Source organism: Protopterus annectens, chromosome 2.part0 (assembly GCF_019279795.1).
Source record: "Protopterus annectens isolate FY-2018-M chromosome 2.part0, PAN1.0, whole genome shotgun sequence".
Classification (NCBI taxonomy): Eukaryota; Metazoa; Chordata; order Ceratodontiformes; family Protopteridae; genus Protopterus; species Protopterus annectens.
Genome location: NC_056728.1, coordinates 1,320,613,702 through 1,320,632,886, shown reverse-complemented (window position 1 = coordinate 1,320,632,886; position 19,185 = coordinate 1,320,613,702). Strand labels below are relative to the sequence as shown.

At 42.4% G+C, this 19,185-nt stretch overlaps 1 protein-coding gene across 3 annotated transcripts in view; it reads right to left on the bottom strand.

Moving 5' to 3' along the window:
• The window catches only part of SLC30A9 (solute carrier family 30 member 9), a 1,654,027-nt gene that overhangs the window by 1,109,641 nt on the left and 525,201 nt on the right, over positions 1-19,185 (bottom strand). For all 3 annotated transcript variants that reach the window (XM_044061511.1, XM_044061513.1, XM_044061512.1), the window contains one exon: positions 16,508-16,600. In XM_044061511.1, the coding sequence (XP_043917446.1) occupies positions 16,508-16,600 (93 nt within the window). The remainder of the gene's footprint in view (positions 1-16,507; positions 16,601-19,185) is intronic.

Genomic DNA, 19,185 nt, shown 5'->3' with positions numbered 1-19,185 from the left:
GACTGAGTTTGTCCGCAAGGATGTTGGACCGACCCACTCTCATGGCTTCTGACCTGGTTCCCCTGTTTGTTGATATACCAGACGACAGACATGTTGTGGAAGAAAGGCCTGTAGTGCGCACTGCTCTCATCTCTAGAACATTGATATGCAGTAATGTCTCTGAATGGAGGTGTCCGTGGTCACCGTGAGATCTTGTGAGTGGAGCCACCACAGGAGGGACGCCTTGCTGATCGCAATGGGATGATGCATAGGAAGAGCAAGATAAGACCACTGAACTAGAGTGTCCATTGAAGGACCCGCATATTGAACCTGGCCTGCTGCCATGGACCCTAGAGCCCTCAGGACCAACTCCGCTGGAACTGAGCTGGAGTGGAGGATGGCCCGCACTGGAGCTGCAGATTCTGAATTCTGTCCACAGTGAGGAAGGATCTTAACTGTCTCTAACCTGGCACCTATAAAATCTATGAATTGCGTAGGGGCTAGGTTGGACTTTTCTACATTTATTGTGATGCCCAGACGGGAGCTAGATGGAGAAAGGAATCTCGCCAATAACAGTAGATGCCTTGTTGGAGCGGTGAGGAGCCAGTCGTCCAGGTAAGGGAAGACCCCCCTGAAGCCTCAGGTGGGCCGCTACCACTGCTAATACTTTGGTGAACACCCTGGGGCTGTGGTGAGACCAAAGGGAAGGACCCTGAATTGGTAGTGACTGGCTCCCAGCCGAAGTGGAGAAACCTCCTGGCTGTCCATTAGAATGTGGTAGTGCATCCTTGAGGTCTATAGAGCACATCCAGTGATTTTCTCCCAGAAGGGGAGAATGTACTGCAAGGTAACCATTCGAACTTCTCCTTGGGAACTGCCAGGTTCAAGAGAGAAAGGTCTAATATTGGTCTTAGATCCCCGCCTTTTGGCACTAAAAGAACCTGGAGTAGAACCCTGATCCGATCTGGTCTGGGGATGGGCTGGATGGCTCTTTTCTTTAACAGATGACCAATTTCTAAAGCTGCCTCCCACTGACCGGTGGAACTGGGGAGGGACTTCAATTTTGGGATGTGATGAAATGGAATGCGGTATCCTCTGGATATGATGGAGGACCCAGCGGTCTGATGTTATGGACTCCCATGCACTGCCTTGAGTGGAGCAGAGAAAGGTTCTCTGGACCCGGTTCCTGGGAGCCCTCTGCCCCTGGGCGTGTCCTCCCTGTCCTCCTCTGCCACGGAAGGACTGGTTGTCACCACATCTTCTTCTGGCCCTTTTGGTTCCTAGAATAGGGCCTCGATTCTGACAGCAGACAAACAGTTTTGCCAAAAGGGCAAAACCATCAAGGATGATGCCTTGAAGGGAATGGCGGAGCCAGGCCTGACGCCTAGTAACTAGGCCTGTCCCTGCCCTCCGTAGCATGGGACAGTAACCGCATAGAGGTATTAGTCACGGACCTGAGAGTGGCCATACGGGTGAAGTGCAACAGTTTGTCCTCCTCCGACATTGACTCTGGGGGGGATGCAGCGTATTCCTTGATAAGATCGCGCTGCATCCTAATCACATGTGCCAAGTAGTTCAGCGCCCTCACTGAAAAGGTCGCTGAACTAAACATTCGCTTCCCCAAGCAGTCCATCATCCGAGACTCCTTGCTCAGGGGATGGACAGAGGGACTCTCCTGAGCAAGTTGCCATCAACATGGCATCTACCGGAGGCCCCTTGCTCCAGTGGGCACGGTCTGGCCTTTTTGGGATTGGCTCCACGGTGTCCGGATTCTTCCACGCCCTGGTGGTAATCAGGTCCACCAGGGGGTCGGCAGGAGGGGACACCCAAGAGGTAGACGGGCCCGCTTCAAATGCCTCCAAGAACACGGACTCGTCCGAGGAAGACTTGGCAGACCAATTTCCATGATGTCTCCAAAGGAGACATCCTCGTGATCTTGGGGAGCCTTCCTCCAAATGTCTTCTGTGGCATCCTCAGGGGCTGTCAGAGGACCCCTGGGCGGTGTCATGTTCCAAAGGAACAACTTGGAGCAAAGGAGGGCTGTCCCAGTGGCCGGATGGTGGAAGCCTGACCCAGTGCAGATGGAGAGCTGGACGGAGCTGAAGCAAGTGCCGGGGGTCCGGAAACCATCAACAGGGCCCTCTCCGCTACATTAAAAGCCGAGGGGGAGCCAACCTCAAGAAGGATCCGGATCGATCGCTCCCTCGGATCGAAGAGTGGGATCGGCACGACACGCACCGGATCGGATCGCCAGTCACCAATGCGCCCCGGCACCAACTGATCCCCGATCCACATCTCCCCGGATCCAGGCGAGAAGGAGCTATAGGTTTAAAGCTGCATCTGGGCCTGGATGAACCTTCTCATCATCCGTCCAGATCAGCATCAGATGGCCTTGAGTGCCTCCTCCTCGGGTCCCGTGAGAAGCACACTGGAGACCGGAACCTCCTCCAAACCACTAGAGGGAGGTTGAGTCCCAGGTGGAGGAGGGCAGAGTCCGGGGCAAAGTCCCGCCAGGACCAGCTCAATGCCCTGGGGTTGAACCCTGCACAAATGGAACATCCAGAAGTGAGGTGTTCAACCCCAGTGTGGCCATCAGCAGGGAAAGCTTATGGCCACACTCGAGCACTTCAAAAAAAAAAGCCTTAGGGGGTTCAGACATCCTAAGGATACCACTACTACTTTACTTTTTTTTTTTTTTTTTTTTTTTTTGAAAATTAAAAAAGTAAAGGCTAACTAGCCAAACAAACACAGGCCCAAACACACACTGATAACTAAAAGTTATAAAAGTTATTAAAAACTTAAAAACTTTAAGCTGTAATGATAGGGAACCTACAACTTTCACACAAAACTAGCTAAAAATTTTTTAATTTAACAGTGGAAAAGGTAATAATAACACTTAGCTGAAGAGCTCTGAAAATCCAATCTGGTCACCAGCGCGGCAAACTAGATCCGAGGTCATGTAGGGAGAGCAGGGCATTATGGGTGAGGGGAGGAGCTGAGAGCTCGGATCCATAGCTGGAAAACCATGCCAGTTCGGATCCGATATCGGATCCATAACCCACAGGTTGCAGACAAATCTCCTACTTCAGATCATTTGTTTCATGTTAATGAGAGCTTTCATTGCATACACACAAGGAGATGATGCATACAGTATGGAATACATTAAATTAACAGTTCATACAAAAGTCAAACATTGAGGTAGAGAGTATCAAAAGACATCCAATTCCTTCCTTCTCTTAAACCTCACCCTTTTTCCTGAACATTATTCTGCATGCTTTTTCCCATAATTTAAATTTCTATATAATTTGCATTTTCCCTTTTCTAAATATCCCATTTCCAGTTATTTTACCTCTGTTACAATATTCAATACTTTAAATACAATTGGTTTAGACTTTGATATTAATTTTCAAGTAATTGCTTTTTTTTTTTTTTTGGCAGCCACCAGAATTAAACTTAACAGGGCGTTACTGTGTCTAAGCAATTTAGATCCAGTGTCGCAGGTCTAAAGAATCACTTCCATAGTTACGCCCATCTCCTCACCCAGTATTTCTGACACAGTACTCTGTACTGAATTTTTAAAATCTGCCAACTCACTGCACTCTAAAAATATTTGTTTCCAGTTACCCCCTTCTTCCTCATCACACCTCCAACATTTATCATCTACCCGAGGAAAAAAAATCTTTGTATTCTTCTTGGGGTATAAAGATACCTATGCAAACACTTCCAAGCAAAAATCCGAAACCTTCAAGATTTTGTTACTATGTCCACTCATTGTTCCCATGTAAATTGCTTATCCAGTCTCTCTTCCCAACCTTTTCTAACATCCCCTGATTGATTTTTACAGATTCTTACACTTACAGTTAACATGCAGTATTTACATGCCCTACTAATTATCCATTTAACAGCAACTTCTGTTCCAGATTTAACTAAAAACACTAATAGAGTAGGTCTTTCATCTAGGATTACTCAATGCCTTTCTCTTTGCATACACTGATATTAACACCTGGTAGGGAAGGCAGTCCCACCCAGCCTGTAATCCAAATGTCTTCTTACCCTCAATCCCATTCTATTATCATTCCCTCTCTAGTTATTTGCACTCAGCACCTTTAAAAAATGACAAATGCACAGAGAAAATGGACTGTAAAAGTACAACAAATTAAGAGGTCTTCTATATTAAAGATGAACGCCCTTAATTTGTTGTACATTTTTTCTGACCATCTTCTCTATGTATTTATTTCTTGTTTTTTTAAAAAGCTTACAAGTACTGTTCCCAACACCATGGTTCTTTTGCCATTTTCTCCAGTAGATTACAGCACCCCCTTGACTGTTCTCTGTACTCCTACTGAGTCACCCCTATTAGCAAAATAGCCTTTCTCCTTTCTAGTGTTGGCTTAGTTTTTAGAATACTTTCTGCTACTTTATGAATATAATATTCTGTATGGCTGTTGTACTCCTTAAGGTTCTGCATCCAAAATCTCAATCACTCCTTATTTCTTGAATTTCCCTCTGCTACATAATCATTATTACTCGACATAATCATTACTTTCCACTTTGAATTATAACCTTATGCTTGTGTTATGTATATAAGCCTTACTTGTGTAAGTATCCCTTCAAATCAGGCAATCCTAACCCATCTTATTCTATTGGAAGGATCAAGTTATCCCGCATAACTCTTGCCTTGTTCCCCTCACAGATAAATTAATTCAACTCTATTATCCACAACTTCTCCTCTGGTTGATAAAAAACATGCTTGATCTGTATATAAAACTAAAGAGACTAAGAACATTTTTACTGCATTTTTTCTTACTATCCATATCTATAAACAAGAGCTTCCAGTTCTTCACTATTGCAAACCAAGTTCTAGTTTTATCTTTTGTTTAGGCTTTTCCCAGATATCAATACATTTTATAACAGCCTTTTTAATCCATACTCCTAAATATTTCATCTTATAGTGGTCTCAGAAATATAGACATTGATGAGCCAATTCATGTGTGGGTAGATAATTTACAGCTATAGCCTTCATTTTATCTTCATTAATTTTATATCCCAAAAAGACTTGAAACACTCTCAAAAGTGATCCACAACACTGAGATGTCCTTTTCTGGATTTATCATGTACAGAATAATATCTTCTGCAAATAAAGTCATCTTTTCTTGATTACCACATCAATTATATCCTTGAATTTCTGAGTCCCTTATTTTCTTTGCCAGCTGCTCTAGATATAAACCAAACAACAAAAGGACAGCCCCGGCCTAGTTTCTCTATTTAGACACAACATATCACAGAGGAAACACTAATTCTTGCCTCTGATCCTTCATATATCCTCCTAATCAACCTTATTATTGTATCAGGGAATACAAGTGCTTCCATTGACCTACTCATAAAATCCTACCTTACTCTACTGAATGCTTTCTCTGCATCAATAACCCCCAACAGCAGCAGTACTTTCTTACATTCTGCTTTCCACTGGATCATCACGGTTCTACTAATATCAAACTTTTGCCTCTCTTTCACAAAAGCACACTGATCTAGATCTATCAATTTTTGGCAACATCTTCGCCATTCTTTTAGCCAATGTAGATATAAACACTTTATAATCACATTTTAAAATTGACATGTTTACTATATTTATGTATTACAGCCACAACAGCTTTCTTCCAAGATGTTGGTATTTCCCCTTATTTTAAAACACTCTTAAACAAAACCTTCCAGATCTTTATCATCTTCTTCCTTCATAACTTCCAAACTTCCACAGGAATACCATCTGGTCCTGGAGAATGATTATATATCACTGCTTTTATTTCATCTCCTCCTATCATACGTAATTGTTGAGCCTCAGTTGCCTCAAACCTTGACATCATGTCTTCCATAAATATTTCTGTTTGTGCACTTTCTTGATTTCCACATTTCTCTGCTTTATACAGATTTTCATAAAATTTCCAAAATATCCACAATAACTCTACAGGATCTCTGTTTATTTCTCTTCTTATAGGCTCCTTACGTTTGTTGACAACCCTTTCTGTTTTCCATTGTGCTAAACGTTTTTATGAACAGGAGTTAATAATAAAAAAAAAAAACAGCTGCTTAACAGCAATCTTTCTAAACTTGTGCATATTATCAAGAAATGCCCTTACTTTCTCTTTGCCACTCTGCAGTTGCATATCTTCTTCTTCTGTTAACTTTGTCAGCTCCTGTAAATAATTTCTATTACGTTTTAACCACAACTCTCTTTTAGATTTACCCTATTTTTAAACATTTTCATTTTATCCTACTCATTTACAACGTCTGATGGAATTCCTATCTTCTCTAATAACTCAAATAATCTCTACTACCCATTCCTTAAACTCTTCTCCAGATAGGTGTGAAAGCACCAGTGTCTCATTTTTACTTCACTGTCCTGAATTTATTTGTGCATGATCTGAAATAATTATTGGATACATGTCAAAGCTTTCAATTAAATACACATGTTCCTGGGAAATATAATTTATAGTCTAGCTCAGTTATTGTACCTTGGGGGATAATGTGCAAATTCCTACTACTGAATTAAAATCTTTCATATGAAATATTTTCATTAATTTCTTCAGAAATCTACCCTCTTTTGTTGTATTTTCTCTTCTAGGTCCCCCGGATAAATCCTCTCTGTTGCAAATCAAGTTCTAGTCCTCACCTATAAGTAATATTCCCTGCTGAAAGCTGATTTCTCCCAAAACTTTCTTAAGCTCCATAATAGCAGTTTTTGGTGGAACATAAATAAATGAAAGAATACATTTTCTCCCTTGCTAGTTGTCCCTTATTACCACAAAACTACAATTACTGTCTTTTTTCCTCCTCCATCACTATTGGAGGTCTTCTAGCAATTAGTATAAGTATTTCCCTTTTCCTTTGTCCCTGCTATTCTGCTGAATATCATTATGAAATCCTTTCTTTATTACATTCATGTGATCATTCTAAAAACATGCTTCTGGAGCATTTCTCCCCGGGCCTCCGCTGAAAACAGGATCTGTGGAACCTAGTCGGACTTTCCCTGTCAACAAATGTTAAATAAATAAATAAATAAAATAATTTCTTTCCAACAATGTCTCCTGCAGCACTGCTATCTATACTCTGCATTTCATAACATAATACTCTCTGCTTTTTGTCTACACCAGTAAGGCCATTTACATTTCAAGATAATAAGGATAGCATAGCCATTATGATAAAGAGTTACTGTTTCCACCTATTATACAAGACATTTTTTTTAAAGCACATTTCCAACTTTTCTGTTCTGTTCTGGCTGATCTTTTATATAGTTGCTTCAAGTCATCTCCATTTGAACCTATGTCACATTTTTCAAGACTTTTTGTTTTAACAAAAACCCTTAAACACAAAACTAAATATCTTTCCAGAACACTTCCATAACCTATTAACTTGGAACCCACTTAACAACGTACTTCTTCAAAAAATGAACTTCAACTCTCGACATAGGAACAACTGCTCCAACCTAACCTAAAATTAAGACTACCCATGCTAAAGTAAATATTACAGCCTGTGCTCCCATTTCCACTCCTTCTAAATGTGAAAAACAGCTGGTTTGCTCTTAGACAACATTCATTTTTAGCCTTAAGAAAAAGTGCACTGGCTGTAAAACTAAATTATACAGTGTCCCATTAAATGCAATTAATTATTAAAGCTGTTAGGGAAGTTGCTATCTCTTATTCACTTACAGTAATTTCAAACTTTTGCAATGAACTGCTTGCTCTGGTACCTTTAAATTTTGCACTTCCCTCAGCAAAGTATACCCAAAACTCAAGATTAATTGCTTGTACCTGCAGCCAATGTATCACCATGGTAATGTAGTCAGCAATGACAGAGGAAAAAAAACAGCTATCTCTGCAGATAATCTTTGCCAGTTTCAACCAAAACAGAACAGAATATACAACTGCCTTCAGCTTCAGACTTGTTGAATCCCACTGAACATTTGCTAATGAGGGAAAAAAACAAGTCAATATCCTTGCATAGGCAAGAAACTTAGCACTTCTTATGGTTTTTATCATTTTTGTCTTATTTTTCAAGCCTACTTGTCAAGGGTATTAACCTAAACATCCACCTCTGCAAAAAATAACAGATAACATCTTAACTCTAAATATATTATAAACAGTCCAATTTTATGCCCCACCCCCACCCCAGCAGCCCAAGATCACAGCATATTAACAAACTTGCATTTGTCTTGCCTTTCTTCTTGTTATATTTTAAAACCTACATTTCTTACAACTAATAAAGTACTTGTCTACTTTAATCTTTATCACAATCACTGAAAAGGCACCCCCACATTTAAAATACCACACTACATACCACACAAAACCACTTTATTACATAACATGCAGTTTATATCATAAAATATTTTATACAAATTATCTTACTTACAGTTACCTTTTCCCCATCTAGTGTCCTTCTAAATATTAATGACATAATGTGTGGAATGTTCTACAGTCCACCTACAAGTTTAATTTTTATCTTGCAATGCCATATTTCACAAATGTGACTGATTCGGTATAATCTTACATTTATTCACAAACTACAGCGATGCTGGTCTCCCTTCTGATTATCTCTCGAGGACAGCACAATTTCCCCAGATGTCTGGGATTGCTACACTAGTAATAAACAAAGAAGGAGAGGGGAAGATGAAAGATCTATCTGCTGGAGTCTCCTGTCTCCCTTGTACCACAAAAGGGAAGGGAAAGAGTCAGCAGATAAAGAGCTTGGACGGTGAGAGCTTGTACTTCAAACTGATCTAATCAAACAGCTACAGCAATGGTTAAGTGTGACACAAATGTACTATGTTCTTTATGGTCAATGTTGCAATACTGATTCTTGGGAGGGCTCCCAAAGCGTGGTAGGAGATGCTGTTGGTTATTGGGAAATAAGGTTTTACAGTGTGTCTATAGCAAACCCTGGCTTTAGTAAAGGTGTTTTTAAAGGTGTGTACAGAGTTCCAGCTGGCAGCTTCTAGGATGGACTGTGAAGGAATTCGTTTGAAGAAGGCAGTGGTAGCTGCCTTCTACCTGGTAGAATGGGCTTTGACATGACCAGGAGGAGGTTTTCCATGGTGACTGAAACAGAACCTAACGCCAATGGCTATCCATTTGGATGTGGTTTGTTTGAGACAGGTTTGTCCTCTTTCCCCTCTGTGAAAGCAACCAACAGTTGTTCTGTTCTACTTGAGATTTTTGGCCTAAGTCATACCTGATTCATCTGTATACATCAAGGGAATGAAGGAGTTGCCCCACTTTGTTTTGAGGGTCTGTAAAGAAAACTGGCAAGTGGATGGCATGGTTTAGAGAAAGTTCTGATACCACCTTAGGCAAGAAAGACCGATTAAGTTCTAAGAATTACACTACCCCTCTAAAAGGGCCTTTGAACATAAAGACTTGAAGTTCAGATGCCCTCCCTGCAGAAGTGATGTCAATTAAGAGTAAGCTGGATTTCCAAGTGAGTATCTTTAATGTGGCAGATGCCTGCTGATTCAAAAAAGGCAAGGTGAGTTTCAGTAGCTCCCAGGTTGCAAACGGGCTCCTTCTAGGTGGCCTTAAATGAATGATCCCTTTCATAAAATGCTTCAGGAGGGGAATGGGTAGGCAAGCTGAGAAGACAGAAGCCTGCATCTTAACGTGCTCTGGCTGAACAGACCCAAAAGATATTACAGGATTGAACTACTGTCTGCCTGAGGAGGGCTGGTGTTCTTACTATGGCACCAGATGGAGAATCTCTCCATTTTGCTAGGTATGATTTTCTGGTGGTTGGTTTCCTTGCCTCCTTAAGGATGGTTAGCACCTCAGAGGGGTAGTTGATATGTTTTTGTGCTAAAACTCAATCCTCCAGGCTGTCAGTTTGAGTAGTGAGGACAGAATACTGAGCCCTTGACCTGACTGAGGAGGGTCCATCTCTTGTGGGAGAAGGTGGAATCTCCCTGCATTGAGAGTCAAAGGGAGCAGTTCTGTGTCTGTCATTATGGGGTGATGAGAATTATGCTTGGCCTGCCTGTCTGTCCTGACCTTTATAAGTACCCTGGGAATCAGGGGTAAGGGTAAAAATGAATACATATACAGGCTGGTCCATATGAATGAAAATGCATCTATTTTTCATGTCCCTGCCTGCTGGGTCCTAGAGCACAAGCAGAACTTTTGGGAGGCAAAAAAATTCTATTCAGGGAATTCCCCACTGTAAGGTTAAGTCCAGGAGTGTCTCCCTTTTCAGCATCCATTCATTGGGGTGCAGAAGATCCCTGCGTAAGGAGTTTACCAAGGTATTTTCCTGTCCCAGAACGTAGGATGCTGTAATAGTCAGTTTCAGATCTTGTGCTAACACCCAAATCTTCACAGCAAGACTGCACAACAGGTAGGAAAAGGTGACCTTGTTTGTTTATGTACCACATGACTGTGGTGTTGTTCATCCAAATCTGTAAAGTCCTTGATGTTCAGCTCTATTGAAAGGTTTTCATTGCAAGGCAGACCGGTAACAACTCTTTCTCTGATCTGGATCCATATGCCCTGCCCCTTCATGGTCCCCAATTGAGCCCCACAGGCTATGTATTGAGTTATCTGTAGTGATGGTCCTATCTGCTATTGGGAGAGAAACATTTGTGACTGACTTCTATAAAATGGAGTTTTTCCACCACAGCAGCTCCTTTTTTAGGCATGGAAGGAGAGGCAGGAGTGTTTTCAGTGGCTAAGAATGCTGCTTCCAAGAGTTTTTTTATGAACCACTGTAGCTTTTCTCATGTGTAGCTTTGCAAGGGCAATCACAAGTATGAAAGAAGCCATGTACCCCAAAATCCAGAGAAACTCTGTTGCTGAGATCTGTTGTTTTGGCAGCAAGCTAATCATGTAGTTTGCCTGGAAAGTTATTTTTCCTGTGGATGGAAGGGTTTTTGCTGCACAGAGTCTAAGAGAGCTCTGAGAAAGAGAAACTTTGTGGAAGAGTTAGAGACTTGAAGGTTTAGGGTGAGACCTACCTTCTGGAAGCAATCCATTGTGACATTTAAAGCATTAAGAGTTTGTTCTGTGGATTTTCCCTGGATGAGACAGTCGTCCAGGTAGGGGTAAACGTGAACCCCTAAGGTTCAGTAGTGGGCTATCAGTGGAGCTAAGCACTTGGTGAAAACTCTTGGAGCAATAGACAGACCAAATGGTAAAGCACAGAATTGGTACTGCAAGCCTGCTGTTACAAAGTGTATACACTTTCAGTGGTAATGTAAATACAAACGTGAAGGTAAGCATCCTTTGAGTCTGCAGTAATCATGGGAAGTAACTTTTTTAAGGTTAGCATTTTTCATTTTGGAACATAAAGGAATCTGTTTAACCTTGACAGGTCCAAGACCGGTCTAAAGGTTCCTTCTTTTCTTGGGACTAGAAAAATCCTTCAATAAAACCTTCTTCCTTCATGACCTGGAAGAACAGGTTGAATGGATCCTTGTTGTAGCAAGTCTAAAATACAGGTGGTAAGAGACCACCCTGCTCTTTTGGTATGCCTAGCAAGGGGGGAAATTTCTTTGCATGGTATCCAGTAGCCTCTTTCTATGATTTGAAAGACCCACTGGTCCTTGGTAACTGATTTTCATTCTTGCAAGGAGGAGAAGAGTCTTCATGCTAGAGGCTATGGGGCTGGGTAGGGGAAGAGAGATCAGGGGCTGAGGATACTCACAGTTGAGCTCTGTGCTGGGTGGGCTCTCTGGAGCACCCTGGTCTGTGTGTGTGTTCTGGCTGCCACCTTCTTGGCTTTCTTAGCACAAAGATCTACCCCTTGTTCTGTCTGGGGGTGAGGTTGGGGGAGGACATGGCTTGGAAGGGTAGTTTCTATTATACCTAGGTGTAGGTGACAGATAAAACTTTTTCACTCTTTTAAATCATTTTCCTTTTCATCCAGCTTTTCAAATGCCTTTTCAGCTGGGGGTCCAAATCAAAATTCCTTATCTAGATGAGTATCCAGTAGCTCTGCCTTGACCTGGTCTGAAAATGGCTAAATCCTGAGCCATGCATGTCTGCAAATACGCCATTGGATGCAGTTCTATAGGACTCATCTAGTGCATCATACCCACATTTTAAGCAGTGTAAGGAAACCTGTCTGCCTTAGTAATAACTTCTTCATGAAGTGATTACAAGTACTCCAGCATGTGGAATTTCCAATTAAGTGCCCTCATGAAAAGGGTAGTGGAGGTATATACCTTCTTGCCAAATCTGTCTAAAAGTCTGCTTTCCCTAGTTGCACCCTTTAGCATCACTTTTAGTGAACTCATTAGAAACTGCTGAGGGATCTGCTTTAGGGTTTTTGTAAAGGTCCAGAAAATAAACAAGGTTGCTTGGTTATGAAGAAGTCCTTTTAAATTTGTTTGGACAAAAGCACTTAACATCAAACACCATTTTAGTGTGTCCGGGTAGTATTTTGTGGTATAATATTGACACTTACCTTTGACTTGATCCTTGTTTTAGGCATCAGCAGCCTTGTTTATTTTGTATTTTTTTTTTGCTTATTTATGAGGGTTCTATACTTTGTTTTTGTAAAGATGCTTGGGTGAGTCAAGTACTTAGTAAAACTGGTCAGGCATTTTGAGAGCAGGTGGTAAGTAACCTGGGTGTAAAGAAATGTCTTTAAAAATGTCTTCAAGCACCATGTCCACTGAAGTGATAGCTAGCGGTCTTGGTGAAGGTAAACTCCAACACTCCCTACAGTTAGCTTTAGCTTGACAGAACTGTTTATTTTCCCAAGTAAAAGCCTCCTTTCATCTTATGAAGGGTATGCCAAACAGACAGGTCCCCTGAGACAGAGACAGATGAGACGGTATCAGAGTTGGAGTCCCAATAAGGTTGGGATGGAAGGTGTTCAGAGTAGAATAATTCCTCTTCATCCTCAGAGTCTGAGAATACTGAATCTTCTTGAAAGGCCACCTCTCTAGGCATCTTGGATGGGGATGCTTCCAGGGTAGTGGGTCTGGGTGTGGCTGGGTTCCCTGGAATTCATGAAGGCCATGAACACCTGGATGATTTTTCAAGAGGTCTTGGGATTTGGTTTGGACTAAGGAAAAAAAAAAAAGGCTAACTGTTTAGGCATCCATTTGTCAGAGTAACAGAAAACAGGGGTTACTCAACTGCAATGTCAGGCTGGCTGAGAAAGATGTCTCCTTGGACCACAACTTGAATGCAGGAAGCTATTGCCTGCAGAGCAACTTCAGACCAAACCAACATTGATATCTTGGAAGAAGCAAATAGTAGGTCTGAAAGCATGGCGGCTTCCGAGGATTCACGGCAGAGGGTTCGGGCTCAGAAGTTGCCACACCAGGAGGCTGTGAAGGTTCTTCATATCTCAGTCATTTGTACACTTAACAGTGTGGGCCAAGACATCAGCCATATCTTCAATGTCCTTTTATTTGAATTTTTTTGTTTTTGCTTTTTTTTTGGATAAAGCTGGCTGAAGCAGGGTGTTGTGAAGACGCAGAGAGAACTGAAACTAAGGACTCCGTATCAGCAGCTAGAACTTCAGCCCTGTATTTAAGGGTCTTCACTCAGAATTGAGCACAACTGGACACATTGTGCTAAGTTCCCAAATAGAACAGACAAAGTAGGAGTGAAAATCTTTATACAGGATTTCCTTCCTACACTTCAAACAATTGTTAATCTTCTTAAATATTAAATTAGAAGGGTACAAAGGCCAGACACTCAGAGCCATGAGTTTTGCAATCTGAGATACTGTGTTCAGCTGGTAGCCTGTGAACTCCAAAGTCTGAAATGACTGAAAAAACGGACTTCTGACAGTTTATGGTTATTCCCAAAGCAAGTTACAAATGGAGTAAAGAATCCCTGGCTTGAGTTGTGCCACTGGCTGCATTGGAAAGCAGACACATGGACAGATTAGAAATAGATTACAAAGTGGACAACTCTGTCTCCAGAGTCTTCTGAAACTCTGAAGTCTGCTGTGTCTTAACCACTCTTGACACTTCAGACATGATGTCTCAGTCTTATCAAGTGAGACAGGTAATTTAATGCTCTCAACACAAAAGTGGCTGACAAGAAGGAATGCTTCATTAACCAGTACAATGCCTAGACTCCCTGTTTGGGGGGGGGGGGGGAGAGACCAATGAACTAGTATTATCCTTCTTGGTGGCGGATGCCACCACAACAGCATCAATGGCAGAACCCTTACTCCAATGTTGTAAATCTTTGGGGGGAACCAAGACCTTAACTGGCTTTCTGGGAACGGGTTCCACAGTATCGGGTTCTCTTCCAGGCCTCCAGAGACACTAAGTAAACAACCGCATCCAGTGGGGAAACCACACAGGACACTGAGGGATCCACCCTGAATATCTCCAAAAATACAGACTCCTCCATAGATGAAGCTTCAGCTGTCCAACCCCCATGCTGGAGAAGTAGCTCCATAAAATCATCACAACAGGCATCTTTGCAAGGGGGATTTTGGGGACCCTTCTCTTCCTTGAGGTCAGTATCCTCACTGAAGGATTCCTCAGTGGAAATCAGGTACTTCTTCTTGCACTGCCTCTTGCCATAACCTTCCTGCCTGGGGAAATCAAGGAGAGAATTGGAAGAAAGGGGGCCTTGGGTGCAGGGTGGTCTTGAGGCCAAATGCAGTGAGCTGTCCTGAAGCAAGCTGGTAAGAGTCCACAGTCACAGCCAAAAAGGCAGGAGGGGTGCTGGTTGGTGCCAATCATTCCATCCACACCCCTGGGATCCAAAGACTCCAAGGACATACCAGGCTCCAGAGCTACTCTTGCCTGCCCCATCACTGAGACTGAAGCTGAACTATTGAGGCATGACCTAAAAAGTGGGAGGGATGACTCCAAAACTTGAAGCGTCAACCCCAACGTGAAATCCTTGGCCCCAAAAGGTTGGCTCCAAGGCCTGCTTGACTCCGAGACTTCCAGAGTCAGTAAGGCCAATGCAGGGGTGAGAGCCAAAATCAGCTACGTCATCTGACCCAAACCCGAAGTTGGTAAGGCAACCAGCTTCAGGAACCCCCGGAGCCACCAGGTCCAAGGGAGGAAACAAGTTAGTTGGAGCCAAAGCCTCAGGTTGAGGACCTGAGGATGAACTGATCCGGCCTAACTACAACTGGGCCTTTAGAAAAGACCACATCAGCTGTTGGTGTAATACTCCGGACCAATAGGACTGACCGAGATGAGGAGGCCACCAAGGTGGGCTTGGAGGCCCGCTTACTGGTAGAAGACTTTGCGGACTGGGCTGGAACTGGAGAGGATCAGATCCAGGGTAGAGATGGCAAAAACTCTAGGGAAAATTCCCACAGAGTAATGGGGGAAAAAGGAGAAAGAATCCTGCTCAAGGACACCCCTCTCAACAGAAAGTGGGCTAGGGACACTGAGCATCAGGGAAGGGGGCTTCCCCACAGTCGGTGCAGCTGGAGAAAGGTTCTGAGTTGTTGGATCAGAAGACAGTGCTGAGACAGCCAAAGAAGTAGATCTTTGGATCATCAGATTTGGCTGGCTACTGGGGGCCGCACAATTGTGTTCTCACTTAAGATGATTTGGGATTCTTATCCCCCTCATTATAAGCCTGATCACTCTTATGCTCACTAGCCAGAGTAAGGAAGAGAAGGAAGCATCCCTAGTGGGTAAAAAACTCTTAAGGGCCAGCTGCAGCAACTTGCTGAGGCGAGCCCTCCCAAGTCTTCCACACTTTGAATAAATCCTCCAGCTGGATAAATACAAAACTAGGTTGCAAAATAAACAAATTCTTTTAATATCAAAAGTTTACAAAAAAAAAAAAACAAAAGACATTAGCAGTTGTAACATCAGACACAGATCTTTAAATGAATGCCATTACTACTAAACTGTAATCAACAACTCTTGTGAGGTACCAGTGATCATGCCTCCAGGCCAGCCACCCTGTTTGCCCAGTCTCCATCGAAGTTAGAGTACTGCATTCTGTTGGATATACTTCACTGGGTCAAGTACTGCTCATTTGTGTTCCTCTACCTTGCTGAGGATCACTCAACACTGCTTGTACTCATGATCAGCAGCAAGTAAATCAAATCTATATATTTTTTTAATTTACTGCAGGAAGCAAGCCACCCTACAGCCCCCAATATAGAGGCTCTGTCCTTGTTGAACCAAATCTGATAAAATACATTTATAGATCAAATCTGTGTATTCAAATCTCTTGCACTTAGAATCATAAACAAACAATCAACTACGAGCATCACAGACTGGAATGGAACTACGTGAAAGACAACTACAAGTGTTCCTTGTATACTACTCATCTCCTTTTAGGCCTAAAAATGCTTTTATAAACTATACCTCTGCTTGGTACGGATCTGTGAAGTGGATATTTGTAAAATTACACGTGTTCCATTTTTTTTTCAACTTTCATTAAAAATATCCTCAAAGAAGAACTTCTGTAAATTATTTTTTTTGTCTTCTTAGTTCAAAAAATGGCATAAATAATAACAGCAGCAAAGTGGTTGGAGTCAGCAGTAAAAGCAAAATGATATCACACTGTAAAAAGTAACTAGACACAGATCTGCTTACTTGACCTCAACATCAGATCTTAGAAAGACTGTAAAGGCTTCTGAGTCATCATGGGGACTTCTTCGCCTGATCTTTCTCAGCTGTTCCAAATCACTAGTAAAGAGAAGAAATAGAGTATACATAACTCAGCTGTTCCACATTATTAGTAAACAGAAAAAAGAACTAGAATATACATAAGAACAATTTTATATTAAATAACGTCTCCAAAATGCTGCAGTAGATGTAGTTCAGCAAAAGGGGAAAGGTGGAAGGCATAATCTAATCAATAAGGAAGAACATATAAATATGTTAAACAAAGGAAAAGTTTCCTATACTGCCTGTAGCACAGATGGAATAGAGTTAGGAGCACCCACATCAACCTGAAACTTCAATGTAAGTGTCACTTAAAAGTACAGTTTTGTACCTACCATAAATGTAGATGTTCGAGTGCTAATACAGCTGCAGTCATAACAGATGGGTTTTCCTGCCGTCAGGCGGGTCCTCGGTCAGCCGAATTCCAAAGTCTAGGTCCAGCGTCGGATGTAGTCGCTTCTTCCCTGATGTCAGTGCGACAGGGGTATAAAAGAACCAGCCAATGCCATTTTCTTCAGTTTTTCTTGCCCCAGATGTTAGGTGCCCCCAGAAGGAAGGCAATACATAAATTTATGTAATAATGCAATGCAATATAATCAGAAAACAGTAGTTGCAAGCAAATACACCATAAAAGAATACCCCAATCAGGTTGTATGAGGAGGTGTTAGCCATTAGGCCTGTCCCAAGAGGGGAAGAGGGAGGAAACCTGGACTGCAGCTGTATTAGCACTCGAACATCTACATTTATGGTAGGTACAAAACTGTACTATTGTTCATCGCATACAGCTGCAGTCATAAAAGATGGGTAGAATCCCAAAGCTAAAAAAGGGGTGGTAGGCACTAGGTGGAACTAGGAGGAGCCAGGATGCCCTGCAAGACTGCAGTGGCAAAGCCTGCTCTAGATTTGGAGTATAATGGTAGGTGATAGTGCTTGGAGAAAGTATGTACAGAGTGGCAGCTTCAAAATATCTTTGGTAGGAACCCCCTGAGGAAAGCTGCAGAGGTAGCTGTGGCCCTTGTGGAGTGAGATCTGATGCCTGCAGGTACAGTTTTACCATGAAAAGAGTAACAAAAGCGTATGCAGTGGGCTATCCATTTTGAGATTGTCTGTTTGGAAATAGGCTTCCCTTGAGCTCCTGTAGTATAGGACACAAAGAGTTGCTCTGATTTTCTGAAAGGCTTTGTTCTGTCCAAATAATAATGTAGCTGTCTGTGAATGTCCAAGGAATGTAGTAGTCCCTCCCCTTTGTTTTGAGGATTATGGTAAAAGGTAGGTAAGTGGATAGCCTGATTCAAGGCTACCCTGGATACTACCTTTGGCATAAAGGAAGGATTGGTTCGAAACTCTGTCCTGATGGAAAATGATGAAAGGCTGCACAGCCATGAGGGCTTGTAGTTCCAAAACCCTGCGAGCTGAGGTGATAGCCAGCAAGAAGGCTGTTTTCCAGGACAAATATTGCAGTTCTGTTGAAGCAGCTGGCTCAAAAGGAGGCAAGGTTTTTCTAGAATGAAATTGAGGTCCCAAGCAGGTACTGGTTGTTTCCTTGGGGTTTTATATTCTTAGCCCTCTGAGGAACTGTCTTAAGAGGGGGTGAGAGATAGAAGGAGGATCAGTGTTGTATTCTGCAGAAATGGCTGAGGCATGGATTTTGATGGAGGAGAATGAAAGTCCACTGCTTAGCATCTCAGCTAGGTACTGTAATATTTGGTAAATTCAGTAGTATTCAGTTTCTCATTCCAGGCACAAAACAGTTTCCATTTTGCAGAGTAGGCTTTTCTAGTAGAAGGTCTTCAGGCTCCAAAAATGACATCCCCACCTCCTTTGGAGAGTAGGGTCTTGTGATTTTTTAAGGAATCTTCCATGCTAGATTTGAGTGGTGTTTTCAGCTGACTGTGAAGAGTTTTGAAGTTGTGCTGAGTCAGTAGAAAGAGCATTTAGAGGCAGGATCCCAGTGGTGGGAATCAGGCTCCTCCTCAGGAGTGGGTACCAGTGTTGTCTTGGCTAGTCTGGAGCAATGAGAATCATCTTTGTTCTGTCTGCTTTGGTTTTAATAGAACTTTGGGCAGCCGAGAAGAGGTGGAAAGGCATAAACTGTCATTGTTGTCCAACTGAAAGAGTCGTCCACTTTCCAGGCCTGTGGATGAAAGGTCCTTGAGCAGAATTTTGCCAACTGGTGACTTCTGTGGGAGGCAAAGAGATCTGTCTGCCTTCCCCATGCTTGAATTATCTTTGTAAAAACTTGAGGATGCAACTTCCATTATGTGGATCTGTCATATTTCTGCTTAGGTTGTCTTGTCTGCCAAGCGTGTTTTTCTTGCTGGCCAGGTACTGTGCTGAAGTTAGATTTTAATTCAGAGCCATGTTCCAAAGAGACATGGCTAGCCTGCATAGGGGTATGAATGGGTTCCCTGTTTATGTACCACATTACTGTGGTGTTGTCTGTCCTTATCAATAGCTGGCCTGGATGCAGTAGGTCTTTGACTATAATAGCATTTATTACTGCTAGCATTTTTTTGATTGATGTGTAGGTGCTTTTCTTTTTCCTGAATGCACCGATCTGTCATGTGCGCCCCAGGCGCGTCTGTTGTGATGACCTGATTTGCTTG